The following is an 18,868-nucleotide window of genomic DNA, read 5'->3' as shown; positions in this document are numbered from 1 at the left end:
GGCCACTTTTCTTACAATACATAAAATAGTTACAATGGCCACTTTTCTGACAATACAGAAAATAGTTACGTTGGCCACTTTTCTGACAATACATAAAATAGTTACAATGGCCACTTTTCTTACAATACGTAAAATAGTTACGTTGGCCACTTTTCTTACAATACGTAAAATAGTTACGTTGGCCACTTTTCTGACAATACGTAAAATAGTTACTATGGCCACTTTTCTGACAATGCGTAAAATAGTTGCAATGGCCACTTTTCTTACAATACATAAAATAGTTACGTTGGCCACTTTTCTGACAATACGTAAAATAGTTACAATGGCCACTTTTCTTACAATACATAAAATACTTTCGTTGGCCACTTTTCTTACAATACGTAAAATAGTTTTGTTGGCCACTTATCGCACAATACATAAAATAGGTAACTTTGCCTTAGTTTTGTCAGTAAAACACATGCTTTTGAATGGAGCAAAGTTTACATAGTTCACTGATAAGCAACATAAAAATTGGTTTTAAAATCAAATTTAATCTGTCAATAATGACATTAAGATAAACATTTTTTAATAATGACAGCTGTTTGCGTAGCTTCTCAATGAAGTACAGCTCTTTGTAGTAAATGCTGTATGTGAAATAACCACATAAAATAACATGGTTTTACTGCAAACTCACCGCATAACTTCAGTTGAGTGTTTGAAATAAATCCTTTTGTGAAATGATTCCAAGGTCATGTGTTTATTAGTCACGCTGAATCAATGAAAGCCGTTAAATCTTATGTTTATTCAACAACCGCTATGTGGATTTCCTGGGCTCCTTTGTGTGCATTTGGAGTTTCTGAGAAGATTTATTACAGACCAAACCAAGCTTCCCTGACAAGATGTGCATGAAAATCTCAGCTTTGCTCAATCTCGTATGAGATTTCGCTCAGGATTTTTTTTTTTATTAAAGGTACATTCCTCTGACTGGTAGTTAAGGCTGTAGACATTCTCTTCCACTATGAAAAGCCAAACCGTGAATCTGCTTCCCATAAAGCCTTCATTCATTTAGAAAAGCCAGTGCAATGTCTGTTTTTTTTCCTTCTCTGGCCTTATGTTCAGAAAATGAGCTCAATCACATTGGAGAAATGAGGTTCTATCCTTTCTATCACGATTGTTTGGCTGGGTTCAATGAGATTGAATTTCTGTGAAGAGAAGTCCTTTCCACACACACATACACACAATCACACACACAAAGCTTACCTTCTTGGGTATTGTTTAGAAGTGAAGGATCGACCACTGGCATGGTTCGAGGAACAGGCACTGGTTTGACAGGCTGTGCTGCTTCAAAAGATGGGGAAAAATCCATTAGGTCTAACCATAAATGCTCTTCTGCATTTGCACTCATAGCTGACAAAGTGTTAGCAATGCACAAAATTACCATTCCATATATTTTACATCACTGTTACAGATTTAAAGCAAAAATACTCAAGTCTTCAGCATTACATGACTCTTCAGAAAGTATTCCATTATGCTGTTGATCAAAAATTATTGGTGCTGAATCAATATTAATGATTCTAATAATTATCCAAGCTGAAAACTTTTGTGCTTCAGAATTTTGCGGAAACTGTGATGCAGTTTACTTAGGATTCTTTGATGAAAAGAAGTTCAAACTAATTGACTAAATTTAATTATGTCTTTATTTCATTCTTGAACAATTTAACTTTTCTTTGATGAATAAAAGTAAATGCACTTAAAAGTATGTATAAATGGTCTTAAATCAAAAGTTTCCATAACAGTTTTCAACACTGATAAAACTGTAATGAATAAATGCATTTAAATAATTAATGTTTTTGAGCAGCAGATCTAGGGTTGTGCCGATAGACGATGCCATCGTCCATCACCGATGGCCGACAAACTTCACAATGCTGAGCCGGCATCGCGATCCATCACCCCGCCCCACATTTATATTGATATATAACTTATTATTTGCATGTCATCTTAATAGCAGTAACAGTCTTTTCATGAGCTGTGTTAAATCTGACATATAGCTGCCATTTGCATGGCTGACAGCACCGTGAGGATTAAATAAAGGATTATACAGTACCTCTCGTGCTAAAAATGTGTAGATTCAGTGACAAATGCTGTTACCTGCAATCCTCGCCCCCCAGACTTTACAGTTAACGGCTTAAGTCATTTTCATAGTGGACCTGAAGCCACTGGAAGTCTTTTATCCACTCTTGGAAACGTGTAAATGGTGGATTAACAATTAGCACATGATCACTAATCAGATGTGCCATTATAACTTTAGGTAAATCTGTCAGTGTTATTTTCATTCTCTTATCTTCAGTGCTTCACATTTTCGCGACTGTAGCTCCTGTCATCTGAAGGCAGAAGGCACTAACTGAGTGATTGACAGCTGATATTAACCAATCATTCGCGTTGAGTTCTAGAGCAGTGAGCCAATAAGAAGAGCACAAAGGCAGGGCAAGCATTGCAGGTTTTTTTACTTCAGCAAGTTCACATAACACATTCACATGTTTTAGTCTGTTTGTGAGTGCTGCGTTAGGCGTTTTTAGGTGCAAAGATGCATTCTGCATAAATGTCTCCTAAATCCGCGCATGCGGTGAGGATTTTGCTGTGAAAAAGTATGCACTACAGTAAACTGCAACCAAACTTTTGTACAATTAATTAATTCGTTATGAATTAATTGATATTTAACAACCACTCCTACTCTCCACCTACGACGACGGTGGCATCATCCATCGCAATGTTTCACTTTAGACATTGTACGATGCCAAATTGGTAAACATCACTCAACCCTAAGCAGATCATCGCATTAGTATTTCTGAAAGACCACGAGACACTTAAAATAGAAGAAATTATATTGGATATTAAGCTTTAAATCAAAGGAATAAATCAAGTTAAACTAAATTCAATCAAATAACTGTTGTTTTAAAGAAGCATTAAAGTTTCTGTATTTTTGATCAAACAATTTAGTCTTGGTGAGCAGAATAGGGTTTTTAAAATAAAAATAAATAAATACATAAAACCATTTTTTTTTAATCCAAAATGTTGATTGGTAGTGTAGACACACAGCTATGTCTTAACATGACTTTTAACTAAAAAAAATTAACAAAAAGGTACATTTTACGTGAAATAAGGTTCATTTTGGTTTAAACCAGAGTCTGACAGAGTCAAACACAGGAGCAGGGAAATGAGAGAATGCTATGCATGATCAAATTAAGTGTCGGCACCTCTAGGGTGCCATGTCGCAGATTAGTCATTTCCGTGTCTGGGAGCTGGAGCACTAATCACAGCGGACAGCAGTTACCAGGGGGAACATGCCCCTCGTGGGTACTCTGAGCCTGACTTTCTGCTCTTTAAAGGAAAACAGGAAACCTGAATGGGAAATATACTAGCAAACACACAACTCTCTGTCAGCCATCTGAAAAGTACTAATTAACTAATGAATGGTAGACGGTGTTGCAGAGATCCATTCTGTCATCATCTACTGCTTAGCTTAAATAAGTAAATATAAAATATAAAATATAAAATATATATATATATATATATATATAAAGATATGTTTATTATTGACACACTTCTGATTTAAAGTCTGGGGATTGTAAAATTTTTATTTGTCATTCAAAAGAATATTTATATGAGTATCAGAAGTACGCACAATTGAGCCTGATGTCCATATTTAAATTATTATTATTTTTGAAATTCATCATTTATGTTTATATTTTCGTATGGAGATTATTAATATTTTTACTGTTAGTTTAATCAATTTAGTGCATCCACACAGAAAAAAATAATAATAACAACACAATTTCATGTTTTCAAAGTGGTTATTTTGTATTTATCTATATTGCATTTTGCTAAATATAGATTAACATTTTATTAAATGAGCTCAAAAACACAAAAAAGTGACAAAAAAAAAAAAACTTTCTGGTCACACTGCAATCAAGTGTTCATTATAAGTTCATTCATTATCAGTATTTTTGTCTCCTTTTATAGTCCAAATGCCTAAAGATTCTTTAATTGAGATACATTCACTCAGAATCAACATGACAAGCCTTGTTTCTCAAGTATGTATATTTTTGGTCAACTATGTTTAGGAATTTACTTTGAAAAACAAAACCCCTAAGGAAGCTATGTATTTTTGCAGCAAATTACATGTTCAGCTTTATGAATTTAAGACCTTCTGCTCAAATTCTGTGCCAATAGTCTAGTGGTTAACTGCGCTAACATATAGCACCATGGTGCTCACGGAGACCAGAGTTCAATTCCCAGCTCGAGGTCCAATGCTAATTCTTCCCCTCTCTCTGCTCCCAATGCTTTTCTGTTTGTATATATATATATATATATATATATATATATATATATATATATATATATATATATATATATATATATATATATATTTATACTTTTAAGACCTAAAGAGATGCTTAAATTGCACTAAAGAGCTTAGCTAGCTTACCTTCTGGATGGGGTATCTCTGCAGGTGTATTGGCTGGAGCGTGTGACCCAGGAGGTATCTGAATATTGCTGAAATTGGAGGTTGGGGGTTGGTCTGATGGATGGCCATGGAAAGAAGGCTGGGAATGAGGAGGATTGTCAGGAGCTTGTGAGGGACCACCACCCTCAGCACCAAATTCATCATCTAAAGTAAAGAGGGGAAAACATAAGCAAATATGTTCTTACAAACAGTATTATGCATTGTCAACACTACTGTGATGAAAGATTCCAGAAAGTTGTGACATCTTTATAAAAAGCCGTAGCTTTGAGAAAACTGATAAAATAAATGCAAAGATGTTCTTCCAAGAATCCTTTTTCCACAGCTAATGGAGCTCTGAACAGTCGGGCGCCAGCACTTATCAGGCTTTTCTATTTTCTCACATTATCCCATCTAGAGCGGAATGCTCACAGCATTATTTTCTTGCATAATTGTATCATGAATACAAATCGTGGAACAATTGCCAGTCAAATGTTTAAGGCAAGGCAAGGCAAGGCAAGTTTATTCATATAGCACATTTCATACGCAATTCAAAGTGCTTTACATAAACAACAATAAAAGATACAAGAAAATATAAATAATTAAAAGAATTAAAAACTATTAAAAACAGATTAAAATGTGTTAAAACTAGGTAGCTCCAATCAGATTTGCAGCTGATATAAAGTACCAATTCCTTGTCATTGTGATCAGCCGATACCAAGAACCCATTCTGATGTTCAAGCTTGATATAATTTTGCCATTGCATGAGCACACTTTTTGCCTCCATGTATAAAATCCCACCTTTCCTAAGAGAATAAATTAAGGATGTTGCATATATAAAAATGGTCAGAAGAATCTTGACAAAAAATAATAGATACAACAGGAAAAAAATGGTAAGAAAAATGACTGACAATACGATTTGAAAACATTGCTCAAGTGTTGTAGCGCTGTGGATGTATAACCCAGGTTGTAAACTCGTAAACAAACACTTGCAATCAGTTCATAAGGTCGGCCAGATCATCGAGTACTGATCGAATCATGAAATGTGATTATCGGCCAATACCGATCTCCAGCCAATCAATTGGAGCATCCCAGGTTAAAGAGGTTATAAAAAGATAAATAGATAAGATAATATAAGAAGGACATAATAGTGCGATCTGTCGGACATATCCCAGTGTTCCTTTGGAAAAGGCACAGCTAAACAGATGTGTTTTCAGTCTTGATTTTAATGTGCTTATTGTTGGAGCACATCTGATCATTTCTGGAAGCTGATTCATGCAGTGGGGGTGTGGTAGCTGATGGTGGATTCACCATGCTTTAACTGAACTCTTGGAATTTCTCATTTATTTGTTCTTAAAGATCTGAGTAATCTGTTTAGGTGGTATTTAGTAAGTATATGTAATGTATTGAGGTCAATTTTGTGATTTATAGACAAGCAATAAAACTTTAATATCTATTCTGAATGTAACTGGGAGCCAGTGTAAAGACCTGAGGACAGGGGTGATGTGCTCGGATTTTCAAGTTCTGGTCAGAATCCTGGCAGCAGCATTCCGGATAAACTTTCTTACTGTCTTTTTGGGAAGGCCAGTGATGAGTTCATTACAGTAATCCACTCTGCTGGTGATAAAAGCATGAACAAGTTTCTCTAAGCCTCAATGGAAACAAAGCATCTAATTCTTGCAAAGTTTTTGAGATGATGATGTGCTGATTTACTTACTGCTTTGACACTACTGAAACTCATATCTGACTCTGGAATAACACCAAGATTTTTGACCTTATTTTTTGTTATTTGACCCCTAGAGTCAAGCTACACATTCACTATGAGAACCTAATATCTGTTCCTAAATGCAATGACTTTAGTTAGGGCTTTGATTAAAGTTGTAAAAAGCTCTGATGAAATATATTCGATCTGAATGTATTACTATCCTGTAACCAAGGAAAATCTTGAAAAACAAACCCTAAATAAAATGTTTGAACGTGGAATTCGATCAGCGAATTGGTTATACAAAGTGACATTTAGCTTGATTTGACGCATTTTTGTACCTTAAAACATTGGAATAAGTGAATGAGAGCAGTCATTGCGTGGAACCAATTTCAATCAATTGCAAGCTGAACTTTCAGACACCTCAAAATGAGTGAGGAATATAAATAAATACAGTAAGAAAAAAAAGGCAAGACGTTTGAATAAACTATGGATAGATTCTTCCACTGTAACTACAACCCCACATTCATAATGTAATTAAAAACCCCTGGGCTTATTTGATTTTGCAAAAATATTACATTACAGTTAAACAAAGTTTAGAGGTTGGAACCATTACAGCAACATTTAATAAGGTAAAGCTTCAAAATATCATTTCAACTTTTGAAAAAAGTAAATGAAGCATATGCCAAACCCAATTCCAAATTTGGTTGATTTAAACGTGACTTTCTGACGATTTTCCTTTCTCCAGACATGTGTCAGGGGGGTATTTTCATAATCGGCAGTGAAATAAGAAGGTGGGGCAAATCAAACAAACATTACACTCTTATAAAAATATGGACTTCATATGGTTTCTGTGCAGACAGAGGAGCTTGATCGGCCACAGATCCAAAATGAAAGTTTTGTTCCTGAAGTGATGTCGCAGGAAGATGAGGAATAGTGAAAAAGGCTATACCCTGGCAGGCTACAACCAGGAAAGTCTATACTCAAGATAGCTTTGTAGCGCTATAGTGAAAAGAGAGGTTGTGATTACACAATGATAGCTCCACAATAAGCCATCCCTTCTGTTCTCAAGAGCTATAATCTACACTGAGGAAGAGCTGAGCTATGCATGAACACGCTGCGGCTCTGGAGAAAGCACCTGAATATATATACGTAATCAAGCTTTCCCCATGAGCAATGATGGAAATAAATACCAGCAATGTATAACACAAACTATACAGCACATAGAAAATGTATGTTCTTTTCTTTTTCCATGGGAGTAATTGACACTGAGAACATGATTGTTGAGCATCGAGGGCCTGGATTTAAAGCCAAACTGCTGTTGACAAGTGAGCAATGGACAGTTAAAAAATAGAGATGCACTCATTTCAGCAATACAGACTAATAATATTGTGTAAAAACTATGCTTTGTACAGCTTTCATTTCATTTAAGCAAGGATTCGATTCAATTGCACAGGGAAAAACTGGACAGCAACAGACATTACGCAACTGGGTGCCTTCACACAGCAGAATTAATGCAAACAGACAGGCTCAAGAAAAGCATATACAATTGATTAAAAACCTCTGAGCTCACAACAGGTCTGTCTTCAAAGGTTTGTCAGTAACTGTTAAAAATAAGTTTTCCAGTTTGCGATTCGGGAGACTTGTGCTTCATGGCTCTAATGCAGATGGTTTTAAATGGATCAAAAACACCTGATAAATATTGGTGGATGACATATCTATTTAAAAAAAATAGATAATTTATTTTGTGATCTAGATGTGATTTCAAAGCAGTATCTACACATATACGTATACATGCATGCAAAATCAAAGGCCACTTTATTAGGTACACCTGTCCAACTGTTCGGTAATGCAAATTTTAGTCAGCCAATCCCATGGCAGCAACTCAGTGCATTTAGGCATGTAGACATGGTCAAGATGATATGCTGCAGTTCAAACTGAGCATCAAAATGGGGAAGTAAGGTGATTGAATTGACTTTGAACGTGGTATGGTTGTTGGTGCCAGGCGGGCTGGTCTGAGTATTTCAGAAACTGCTGATCTACTGGGATTTTCACCAACAACCATCTGTAGGGTTTACGGAGAATGGTTCGATAAAGTGAAAATATCAAGTGAGCGGCAGTTCTGTGGGCACAAATGCCTTGATGATGCCAAAGGAAAATGGTCAGACAGGTTCGAGCTGATAGAAAGGCAACAGTAACTTAAACAACCACTCGTTACACCTGAGGTAAGCAGAAGGGCATCTCTGAATGCACAACACGTCCAACCTTGAGGCGGATAGGCTACAGCAGCAAAATATTACACTGGGTGCCAAAATTGGACAATAAAAGTTTGGAAAATTGTTGCCTAGTATTATGAATCTCAATTTCTGCTGCAACATTCAGATGTTAGGTTCAGAGTTTGGCATCAACGACATGAAAGCATAGATCCATCTTGCCTTGTATCAAAGGTTTAGGCTAGTGGTGGTGGTCCAACGGTGGGGGGATATTTTCTTGCCACACTTTGGGCCCATTAGTACCAATTGAGCATCATGTCAAGGCACAGCCTACCCGAGTATTGTTGCTGACCATGACCATCCCATGTCCATGTCCCCAATGAGTTCACTGTACTCAAATGGCCTCCACAGTCACCAAACCTAAATCCAATAGAGCACCTTTGGGATGTGTTGAACTAGGAGACTCGCATCATGGATGTGCAGCTAACAAATCTACAGCAACTGTGTAATGCTATTATGTTAATATAGACCAAAATCTCTGGGGAATTTTTCCAGTATTGCCAGTTCTAAAGGCAAAAAGAGGTCCAACTCGGTACTAGTAATGTGTACCTATAAAGGGGCCAATGAGTGGATGTGTATATATAGGGTTTGATATCACATTCCAACTCAAAAATAAATCTCTAAATAAATGTATTGTCATCTGAAATGATTTACTGCAGAAATACTTTCACCTGTAATTGTGTTCAACTTTAAAAAGAATATTTTAGCACCCGTGACATTTGTAAACAAAACCTTGCAAAGAAAAAAAAAAAGTAAAAAGTTCTTCTACATTAGAAATGTATGTAATAAACAGTCATTATAAGCACTGCAGGCTAAGCCTTACTGCACATTTATAAAATCCTGGTGGTTCTGAGATATAGGACCCATGTTTCTCAGTCAAGTCCAGTTATAAATATAGATCTTGTAAACTTACTTTTAAACTCCCTTAAAATTCTCACTCATTAAAATGCAGCAACATGCTCTTATTTTTAAGTGGAATGGTGATGGAGAAAGACATACATTAGATCTAGCAAACTATGGATTCATGAAAGTCAACAAGAGGCTTAGAAGCGCTTTCCCAATGTCTCATTATTTATTATCGATCTCTGCTGATGGCTGATTTATAAAAAGTTTTAATGGGTGTGTTTGACTGAACTCTACTGCCGCTGGCCAAAAATTGTGACCTACTTTACACTTAAAAGAAAAAATGTATTCTACGCTAATTGGAGACAGGGCGGGAATGGATAAATTGTTAACAGATGGAATTGTTTTAAGACACAAGACGAAGGATGCAGTCGTGTTTATCTGGAGGAAAATGTCATTTGTGGAATCGTAACATGCAAGCAACATTTGAGGAAACACCGCAAGATTCTGTATTAATAAAAACCAGCGGCAATCAGTTATGGGTGATTTAGTTTGCCAGGGCAAAAAGGGTTTATTATCAGTAATGATTAAATTTGCGGCACCGTCCAAATCACGTTTTGGCAATCAGTCATGCTACATGTAGTTAAAATGTTACACATAATCATACTGTGCATGGCCATTCATGCTATATTCATCTCAATTTGGGTTATCCATGGTTATATAATCTACTTAATGCAAAATGAAGCACTACACCTGAATAGTACAGAAGAGTCATTCAAACAATGATTTCAGAATGTTATTCCCTGACTTTTTAAACCTCTCACTTTTTCCAAGTAATACTCGTCCTGACACCAGAGTCCATTTGTGTTTGACCTTAATTTCTCAATAAGCTAAAGCAGAGACCTTTTATTTCCATGGAGTCATGGCACGGGTGCAAAGCCTGCTCCAGGTAACGAACGGCTACTGGTGTAAACATTGCAGATGAGTCTTTGGAATAGTATACTAATTGAGAAAGTTGTTACAGATCAGTTCACTTTCCTTCAAATAAGCCCTTTTCCCATGCCCCGGGGTGTGCTTGCAGTGCACATATTCCCGTAAGTGGGAAAGCCAAACTCATATGGCGAGGAGACAATACCACTAGTATGGTTCTTAAAGGAATATTCCAGATTCAACAATTTAAGTTCAAGCTGCAGGCATGCTGATGATTACCACAAATGTCATTTAGTTTCATCCCTCATTTTTTTTCTAATAAAAAGGAAAAATCCTGAACTAAGAATATTCATTTAAAAAGACCACACACTTTTTTGATGCTTTCCTTTTTTTTTTTTTTGTGCATTGTATTTGTTTGAGCATGCATAAGATCTGAAAGTTGCAAAAGGCATTCAATCTAACAAACAACAAATTCCATACCTTCCCAACTCACCAGACTGTCTATGTCAGTTTGATTAACATAATGCCACCCAATATTACTTCTTTGCTATCTCTATATCAATAACATTCATTCATTCATTCATTTTCTTTTCGACTTAGTCCCTTCATTAATCCCGGCAGAATGAACCGCCAACTTATCCAGCACGTTCTACACTGCGGATGCCCTTCCAGCTGCAACCCGTTTCTGGGAAACATCCATACACACTCTCACTACGGACAATTTAACCTATACCCAAATCACATTAACAGCATGTATTTGGACTGTGGAGGAAACCGGATCACCCGGAGGAAACCCACACAAATGCGAGGAGAACATGCAAACTCCACAGGGAAACAACAACTCGCCCAGCCGTGGCACGAACCAGCGACCTTCTTGCTGTGAGACGACAGCACTTTATCAATAACAGAGTATTACAAAACAGTTGTACTTGCAGATAAAGATTACCACAGAAATGACAGAACTGTCATTAATGATGATGTCCATATTCAATATGCAATAATCTATTAAAAAAAAAAAAAAACTAAATAAAATAAAAAAGTTTTAACATTTTATATTAACTCACAAAATAGATACAGGTAACAATTTACAATAGGGCTGTGCGATTTGGGGAAAATTTCTAATTGCGATTTTTTGATAAATATTGCAATTTACAATTTAATTTTGTAGTCAAGCTTTAGCTCAATAATCTGTAAGCCATGGCAGCAATTCTTCGACAGCTCTTAAAAAGGACCTGTTTTTGCTTGGTGTCTGTGACTTTAAAACCAAAATATTCCCATATTACAAATGCTGTTTTTCCTTTGATATTAATTCATCTAATAATGCTTCTGATGCATCAGCTGCCATAATCTCACTTGTCAGGGCTCTCCTGTTTGTTTGTTTTTTTTCTGATTAGGCAGAATGAAAGAGTGCTCACTCATTTGGCTAGCAAGGCTATCACACACAGCCAGTGTTCTGTTGATTTGTCCTACTTTGTCAGATTGTCCTAACCTACCTCCCATTCAAAAAGTAGGTAGCACATTTTGATGATGCAACATGCTGCCCATCAGATTTTGCTACACGTGTGAAATTTTTTATGTGGATTATTATCACACTAACCTACCCAATTCCTTACTCTAACCTCAGAACCATTCAAATACAGTGTTGGTAGCATAATCTGACGTGCAGGATAAAATGTCAATACACAAGCAGTCACGCATTTGCTCTGGTTGGGGGAAATTAAATAATGCATATTTATATTGCAGCCTCTTGCGATAAAATAACTTCAAATTGTGATTCGATTTTGATTAAATCACACAGCTCTACTTTACAATAAGTTTGTATCAGTAGTAACAAGCAATGTGCAATGCATTTATAACAGTATTTATTCAACTACATTAATGTCTGTTAATGAAAATTAAGTAAATAGTTCATGTTACATCACAGTTCATTATCTAATGTTAACAAGCATACATTTGGATTTTAATAATGCATAAATGTTAAACCATGATTAATAAATGCTGCACAAGTACTGTTTAATATTTCAAAAATGTGTTAACATTATCTAATGAAACCTTTTTGTAAAGTCTGACCAAGATACTATTAAAAAAAGTTTCCTAGCAATCGCACAGGGCTGACATTTCTTACCTAGATGTTATCTGTTTTTATCAGGGGATATCAAACTGCTGGATGCCATTACTGACTAATCAAAATCAAGTATTCTGGAGAGTTGTATAAAAAAGCAGTGTTTCTCAACCACATTCCTGGAAGACCACCACCCTACATGTTTTGGATGCATCCATTGTCTGTCAAATCCATTACAGGACTTTCAGTCTCTGCTAATTAGCTAATGAAGCCCAGCCTACTAGTACAGGAGCCAAACATCGATCACTATAGACTGACGTTTCTCCAGGGGAAAAGCTCAGATCAGATGTGTGCTTTTACGACAGTTTGGTGGTCAACAAACACACTGGAATCTCAGCGAATACTTGCTTCACAGACATAGGAAATGTATCCAAATAAAGCTTGAAATCTGTACTTTCAAATGAACCAACACACTTGAAAAATAAGTTTTTGTTTTGTAATCAATATGAAATGAACGTGAGGTACAGTCTGTCCAGTCAAATGCGTGTCAGATGACAGCAACTACTCAAACAGAGTCACTGTCATTTCTGGAGCAGATTTGCCATCAAGACCAAGTTGTGGATTACTTCTGAAGACCAGCACGATCACATGATCATTATTCAGAGGATGATAATGTGTAGAACAGCCATAAATGAGGTTGGTGTCGTGATCTCGGTCGTTTCGAGTGCACATGCGCATTAGCTTGGGCAACCTGAAAAAAATGCAGATTTAGTTTGTTTCGGATGTTTAAAAACTAAACTTATGAGACAGTTGTTGTTTAATTTTATTGGTGATTCCAAATATGTAATGTAATCTAGGCTTGGCAAACAGTTTTGGAGAATTTTATGTTTCCCTAGTCAGACAAAATGCCCGAGCATACTGCCCAAGAGGCATTTTAAACATGGACGCGAAGTGAAATGACTTGGTTTGGCTAAGAAGACATGGAAAATGTGCAGAGCAGGTGGTCCCCCAAGATTGTGTTTGAGAAACACTGTAATAAAGAATATTACCAATTTTTGTACACTAAATTAGTAAAATAATGTAATTTTAAATATCATCCTATGGCCTCAGATATAAAGAAGCATACTAGTTGACCCGTTAATCAGCTGACCCGAATGAAAGTTTGACCTCAAACAAAATATCTGGTGTTCGTTATACAGCACAGAGAGATCATGGCATATTGTTGTAATCATTTTTCTAAGGGACATACATGGAAAAGGCAGTGTGACAGACATGTGGAATGAGACAGATATTGTGATAAGGTACTTCAACTCAGAGTCAAAGCATGCTATCATTTTTCTCTTGGCAATGCAGCTCATCGGTGGGAATAACCGAGCATGAGGTCACTACATAACAAAGAGAGGCCCAGCTGCTCGATCTAAAGTTGAAGAAATAAAAGTGAAAATACCGTACTAACTTGAAGAAAAGATATGAGCTTTAAGAACAGATTAAATAATAAGTGTTAGCACATTATAAAAAGCAGTGTTTAAGAAACAATGCTATAAGAAAGATAACAATGTCACATGCTACATGAACACTTTATGCATATGTACGTCCCAACGGCTCAGCCTACTGATGACTTCATCTCTGACATGAGCAGGTCAGGTCAAAAAGCAGCACGCCCAGCAGATGTGGAGGGAACAGTGATCTAACTGAACCTCACCACCGAGCACTATTTTGACCTACAGATGAACGAGGAAATCCTTCACTTAAAACTTCTTCAAACACATTATGTTGCAGTCAAATGTTCTCTTACAGTCTACGTTAGATTTGACCATTAAAAACCCTTGATGTGGTTTGAAATGTGCATTTTTAATTCTGTTTGATGTAATCTCAACTGTCTGAAACACAAAGAGAAGGTGGGATATAGTGTAGCTACTCTCTTTATTAAAAAAAAAAAAAAAAAAATATATATATATATATATATATATATATATATATATATATATATATATATATATATATAGTGTTTTTTTTTATCATTGCTCTGCCATTGAGAGTGGTTGAGGTCAAGCGCATCAAATATGAAGCATCTCGAAGAGGCGGGGCATGTCAGATACTAGAGAGCTTTTGTTTGGTCATGAGAAACTAAAGTATGAGAAATTAAAGTATGAGGTGAAAAGTGACAAAATAAAAATGTTTAGTTACATGTTTATATTAGTAGTATATCTTCTAAATGCCCATTGACACCGTTTTGAAGCACACTAGCTAACAGATATACTAAAAACTAACAATACTGATAGTAATATCTAAAAAAAAAAACTTTAAAGGTTGCATGAGATTAAAACAAAGCATCACCACCATGTAACTGGTATAAGTAAACAGTCTTTCAAATTTCAGTTGATTAACTGCAAAAATCTTTTAAATGTGTAGACTGATCATAAAATTAGCTTATTCTACTTTAAAATAGGTCTGGAAAATAGCAATGAAATCATGCAGCTTCTTACTGCTGGCGCAAGTGTAGGACTTGGTGCTGGGGACTTTTTTTGGGTGCTGTATTTTAATTATTATCCAGTAATGAAAATATAGTTAATAGCCATATCAGTCTAGAAAATAGCAACTTTTCCTTTTTTCCCCCTTGTACTAGTACACAACGTGATTCAAAGTTTTAAATAGTAAAATTAACAAAACTCTGTGGTTATTTTTGAGTGAGATGCTAACGGTTCGATTCAATGATTTATGCTATGCTAAGCTAAGCTAAAAGTGCTCCTGGCAGACCCAGAGATTGGCTAAATGGTTAAAAAAAATAATAATAATAAATAAATAAATAAAAAAACTCAAGTTTAACTATACGAGAGTTATAAAATGAGACTATTTACAAATAGAAAAAAAGTTTCATAGATGTTTCCATGTTCTATAAAACCAAACCAGAAATTGAGGGTGCATGTCGTCACTAGCATGGCGACTTAATGGCATGTGTCACTTGTTAAAATGGCTTACTTTTCTGTATTTGAACATTCTTCAAAACATTTTGCACAATGATAAAAACTGTTTTAGTGATTTTTTGGATATTTAGTGAAAATTTTTTTACATATTGTGTATTTAATGCAGTGGTTCTCAATTACGGTCGCCAGACCCCCACACCTTGCATAATTTGTATGTCTTGCTTACTCAACACACCTGATTCAGATCATCAGCTTTTTAACAGAGTGAACTGTGAACTAATATTTGTGTGCAAAATAAGAGAGACATACAAAATGTGCAGGGCAGGGGGGTCTAAGGACTAGAATTGCGAACCACTGCTTTATTGTAACAACGTTGTAAATAAATAATGTTCGGTTTCTTGTGCAGACTGTTTCACTTCATAAGACATGAATATCCGGAGCAAAGGATATTTTTTTGTTTTGCCTGTATATACATATTTTGACTCTTATAATGCATAGACTTGCATTCTACAAACAGGCAAGGACAAAGTAAAAAAAAATTAAATCTTCTTTAATGTTGCACTGAATTAAAAAATAATAATAAAAAGTCTACTTTATCTTGGATGACCCGAGGTGTTAAAACTAAACAGCCAAAATTCTTTTTTGGGTGATTTCCCCTTTAAACTAGAGGGCAATCTGACCTGTAAAGTAAAAAAATAAATAAATAAAAAAAAAGGTTGCTAGTTTATTTGAGGTTATTTCACTCCATTTTTCACTGTCAACTTTCCTTGTGATGAAAATGCTCCACGCTCTGTGGAGTATGTGTGTGTCGTCTATCAGTGACAGCAGTTTTAAAATCAGTGAAGCATCTTTTACTATATCAGCAAATTATACAAACTGAAAAAAGCACCATCATTGAAAACTCAACAGTTCCAAACTGAACTTGAAGAAAAGTTGCTCAGCTTAAATGAACGCAATTAACTGTCAAAACGTACTTCCTTATGCAAAAATACTATGAAGAGAACAATGTGAAGAGGCACTTTAAAATAACGTACAGCTCTTGTATCAGGCAATGCACCGTTAGTCTCTTCTAGCTTATTTTTGCCCTAATGATTTTTTTTTGTTTGGTCTGCTATTTGCTATTGGCACAATCATACTGTTCGACAACTGGCTATAATTGATTACAAATAAAGCCTCAAGAGGAAATGGGTTTGGTATTGCTGTTGAATAAACAATTTCTGGATAAAATGACCTTTTCCTTTCCTTTTCAAAATCCAAACCTTGGCCTTGTATAAGAGAAAATTAATGGATTAACCCTTCATTTTTTTTTTTTATTAAAGAGACGCATTAGCAAGCTGTAAGAAATGCATTTGTGCTCCCTCATTTATATAACTCTAACATCATATTTTAGGAGTAAATCTTTGACCTAAACACTGATTACATGCAAACTATAATTAACAAAGCTGCAAGAAATGCCCAATTACGCTGGAATTGATTACAGAATTACATCAAAGATGAAAGAAAATGTCAAGATCCACTAATGATTTGGGAAATCAATTTCATATTGTATGGCAATTTACATGATCCTAGTAATTTCAAAGCTAATACAACGCAGTTAACATGAAGCAAGAAAAACATGTAAAGCACGCACAGGTCTGGACTGGTGCAGAATAAGAGGGGTATGAGATTAAATAAAAACACATGACAAGTTTGATATGCTATTATTTTTAAAACTAACTAAACCTAAATCTAAAAACATATACTAAAAGTGTATTCATTAAAATAAATAATGTATATACACACACACTTTCATTTAAGGTAATTGCAATATTGTGATATCGTGAAACCGTGATATTTTTATCCAAGGTTATCATAACATCAGAATCTTATACTGGCCCATACTAAAATCAATAAGTTTATAACAAAAAGGATATATATATATATATATATATATATATATATATATATATATATATATATATATATATATATATATATATATATATATATATATATATATATATCTTTTTTATAGGATACATAAATATATATCCTTTTTGTTATAAACTTATTTCTGCGAGTGCTTAAAATTGTTGTGTGCGACCAGTTTTTACTGCAAAATGTTCACCACATGCGCGAACATGAAAAGTCTGTGGGATGGAGTTTTCAGGTAACTGTTTGCCACATCTAGCACAAGAGCTTCTGTTTAATCCTTTATATAATCGCCAGATGCTGTCTGCCGTGCAAGTGGCAGCTATATGTCAAATTTAACACCACGTACACCATAACGAACCGGCTTGCACTGAGTAAACTAACATCGCTACTCCTAAAAAGACCAGTATTGCTATTAACATATATGCATATAATAAGGTACAGTATGTGTCAAAAGCATCAGTGCAATATCAGATAGCACTTGTGAGAACAGCATAGTTATACCGTTAACAGATTCATTCAAGCAGTACGTGCAGGGCCAGTGAGCTCTCAACGTATGATTTGGTCACTCGGTTATGTTATAAAAATATTTGTTTTCTTGTGATTATGGGATTCCGTTGAGACATATTTTCCTCACGCTTGCATATATATATATATATATATATATATATTTTTTTTTTTTTTTCTTTTTTCTTCGCTTGTTAGTTCGATAAGTGTCGATTTCAAATACAATAAATATGTTTGTATAAAACTTGTAGTAACGGTGCTCCTAATTGGTGGGTGCTGATGCACCTTAAAGTTAGGAGCACCGGTGCTACCAAGCAAAAAGGTTAATTTCGAGCCCTGTATATATATATATATATATATATATATATATATATATATATATATATATATATATATATATATATATATATATATATATATATATAAATAAATAAACACTTACAGGCCACTTTATTTAGACAATTAGGCATGTAGAAATGGTCAAGACAATCTGCTGCAGTTTAAACCGAGCATCAGTATGGGGAAGAAAATAATAAAACTTAAACGATAATTCAAACTTAATACTGATTGATTTAAAAAACTATGAAAATAATACACATTTACAGTCTATTCTAAACGATTTCAGAACGAAATTTTACATTGCTTCCACACCACCTCAAGATTTTTCCTGACCTGGCAGGCTTCACAAACAGTTTTGGACTTATTTACAGAAAATATGTTAGATATGTCTGCTTTCAAACTACTTAAGATCTCAGACGGCACACCCATAACTAACACTTGCACATTTTTTAAATATTTTCTCAATTTGTTCAGTTCTAATCTTAATCAGCTACTCTGGGAACAGCACTATGTACACAACACACTGCAATACTTTGTCGAACGCTTTTATTTGCGTATAAAGACGCAATTCAGCTCTGACTCAAGCTGTCCGTAACCCTTACTTGACATGATGCTTCAGCGCTTTCCTTCCTATTAACTATCATTTGACCTTAAAATAGTTTAGTTACCTAACAGTGAATAATTTTCACACTATTAAAAAAAGGGTGGCAACCCTGATCCGCTCAGTGATTGTTCAAATAATCACTACATAAATAGCAGCCTGTGCTGACTCGCAGGGGTGAGGCGGTCATCTCCTGTGTTCTTCTCAACTTTGATAAGCCAAACAATGTGCTAACATTTACTGACTCAGTAACAACAGACCTGCATCGAGGAAGCCACTCAGTAATGCAGCAGGGA

At 35.2% G+C, this 18,868-nt stretch overlaps 1 protein-coding gene across 2 annotated transcripts in view; it reads right to left on the bottom strand.

Moving 5' to 3' along the window:
* vta1 (vesicle (multivesicular body) trafficking 1) overlaps positions 1 to 18,868 on the bottom strand; it is a 72,619-nt gene that overhangs the window by 12,782 nt on the left and 40,969 nt on the right. Inside the window, exons 6-7 of one of the 2 annotated variants that reach the window (XM_087296552.1) lie at positions 4,466 to 4,648; positions 1,240 to 1,320 (exon numbers count right to left, since the gene is read on the bottom strand). In XM_087296552.1, coding sequence (XP_087152678.1) covers positions 1,240 to 1,320; positions 4,466 to 4,648 — 264 coding nt within the window. The remainder of the gene's footprint in view (positions 1 to 1,239; positions 1,321 to 4,465; positions 4,649 to 18,868) is intronic. The other variant, NM_213140.1, reaches the window with a different exon arrangement.

Source organism: Danio rerio, chromosome 20, assembly GCF_052040795.2.
Source record: "Danio rerio strain M-AB ecotype USA chromosome 20, GRCz13ab, whole genome shotgun sequence".
NCBI lineage: Eukaryota > Metazoa > Chordata > Actinopteri > Cypriniformes > Danionidae > Danio > Danio rerio.
This window is presented reverse-complemented; position numbering and strand designations above follow the sequence as displayed.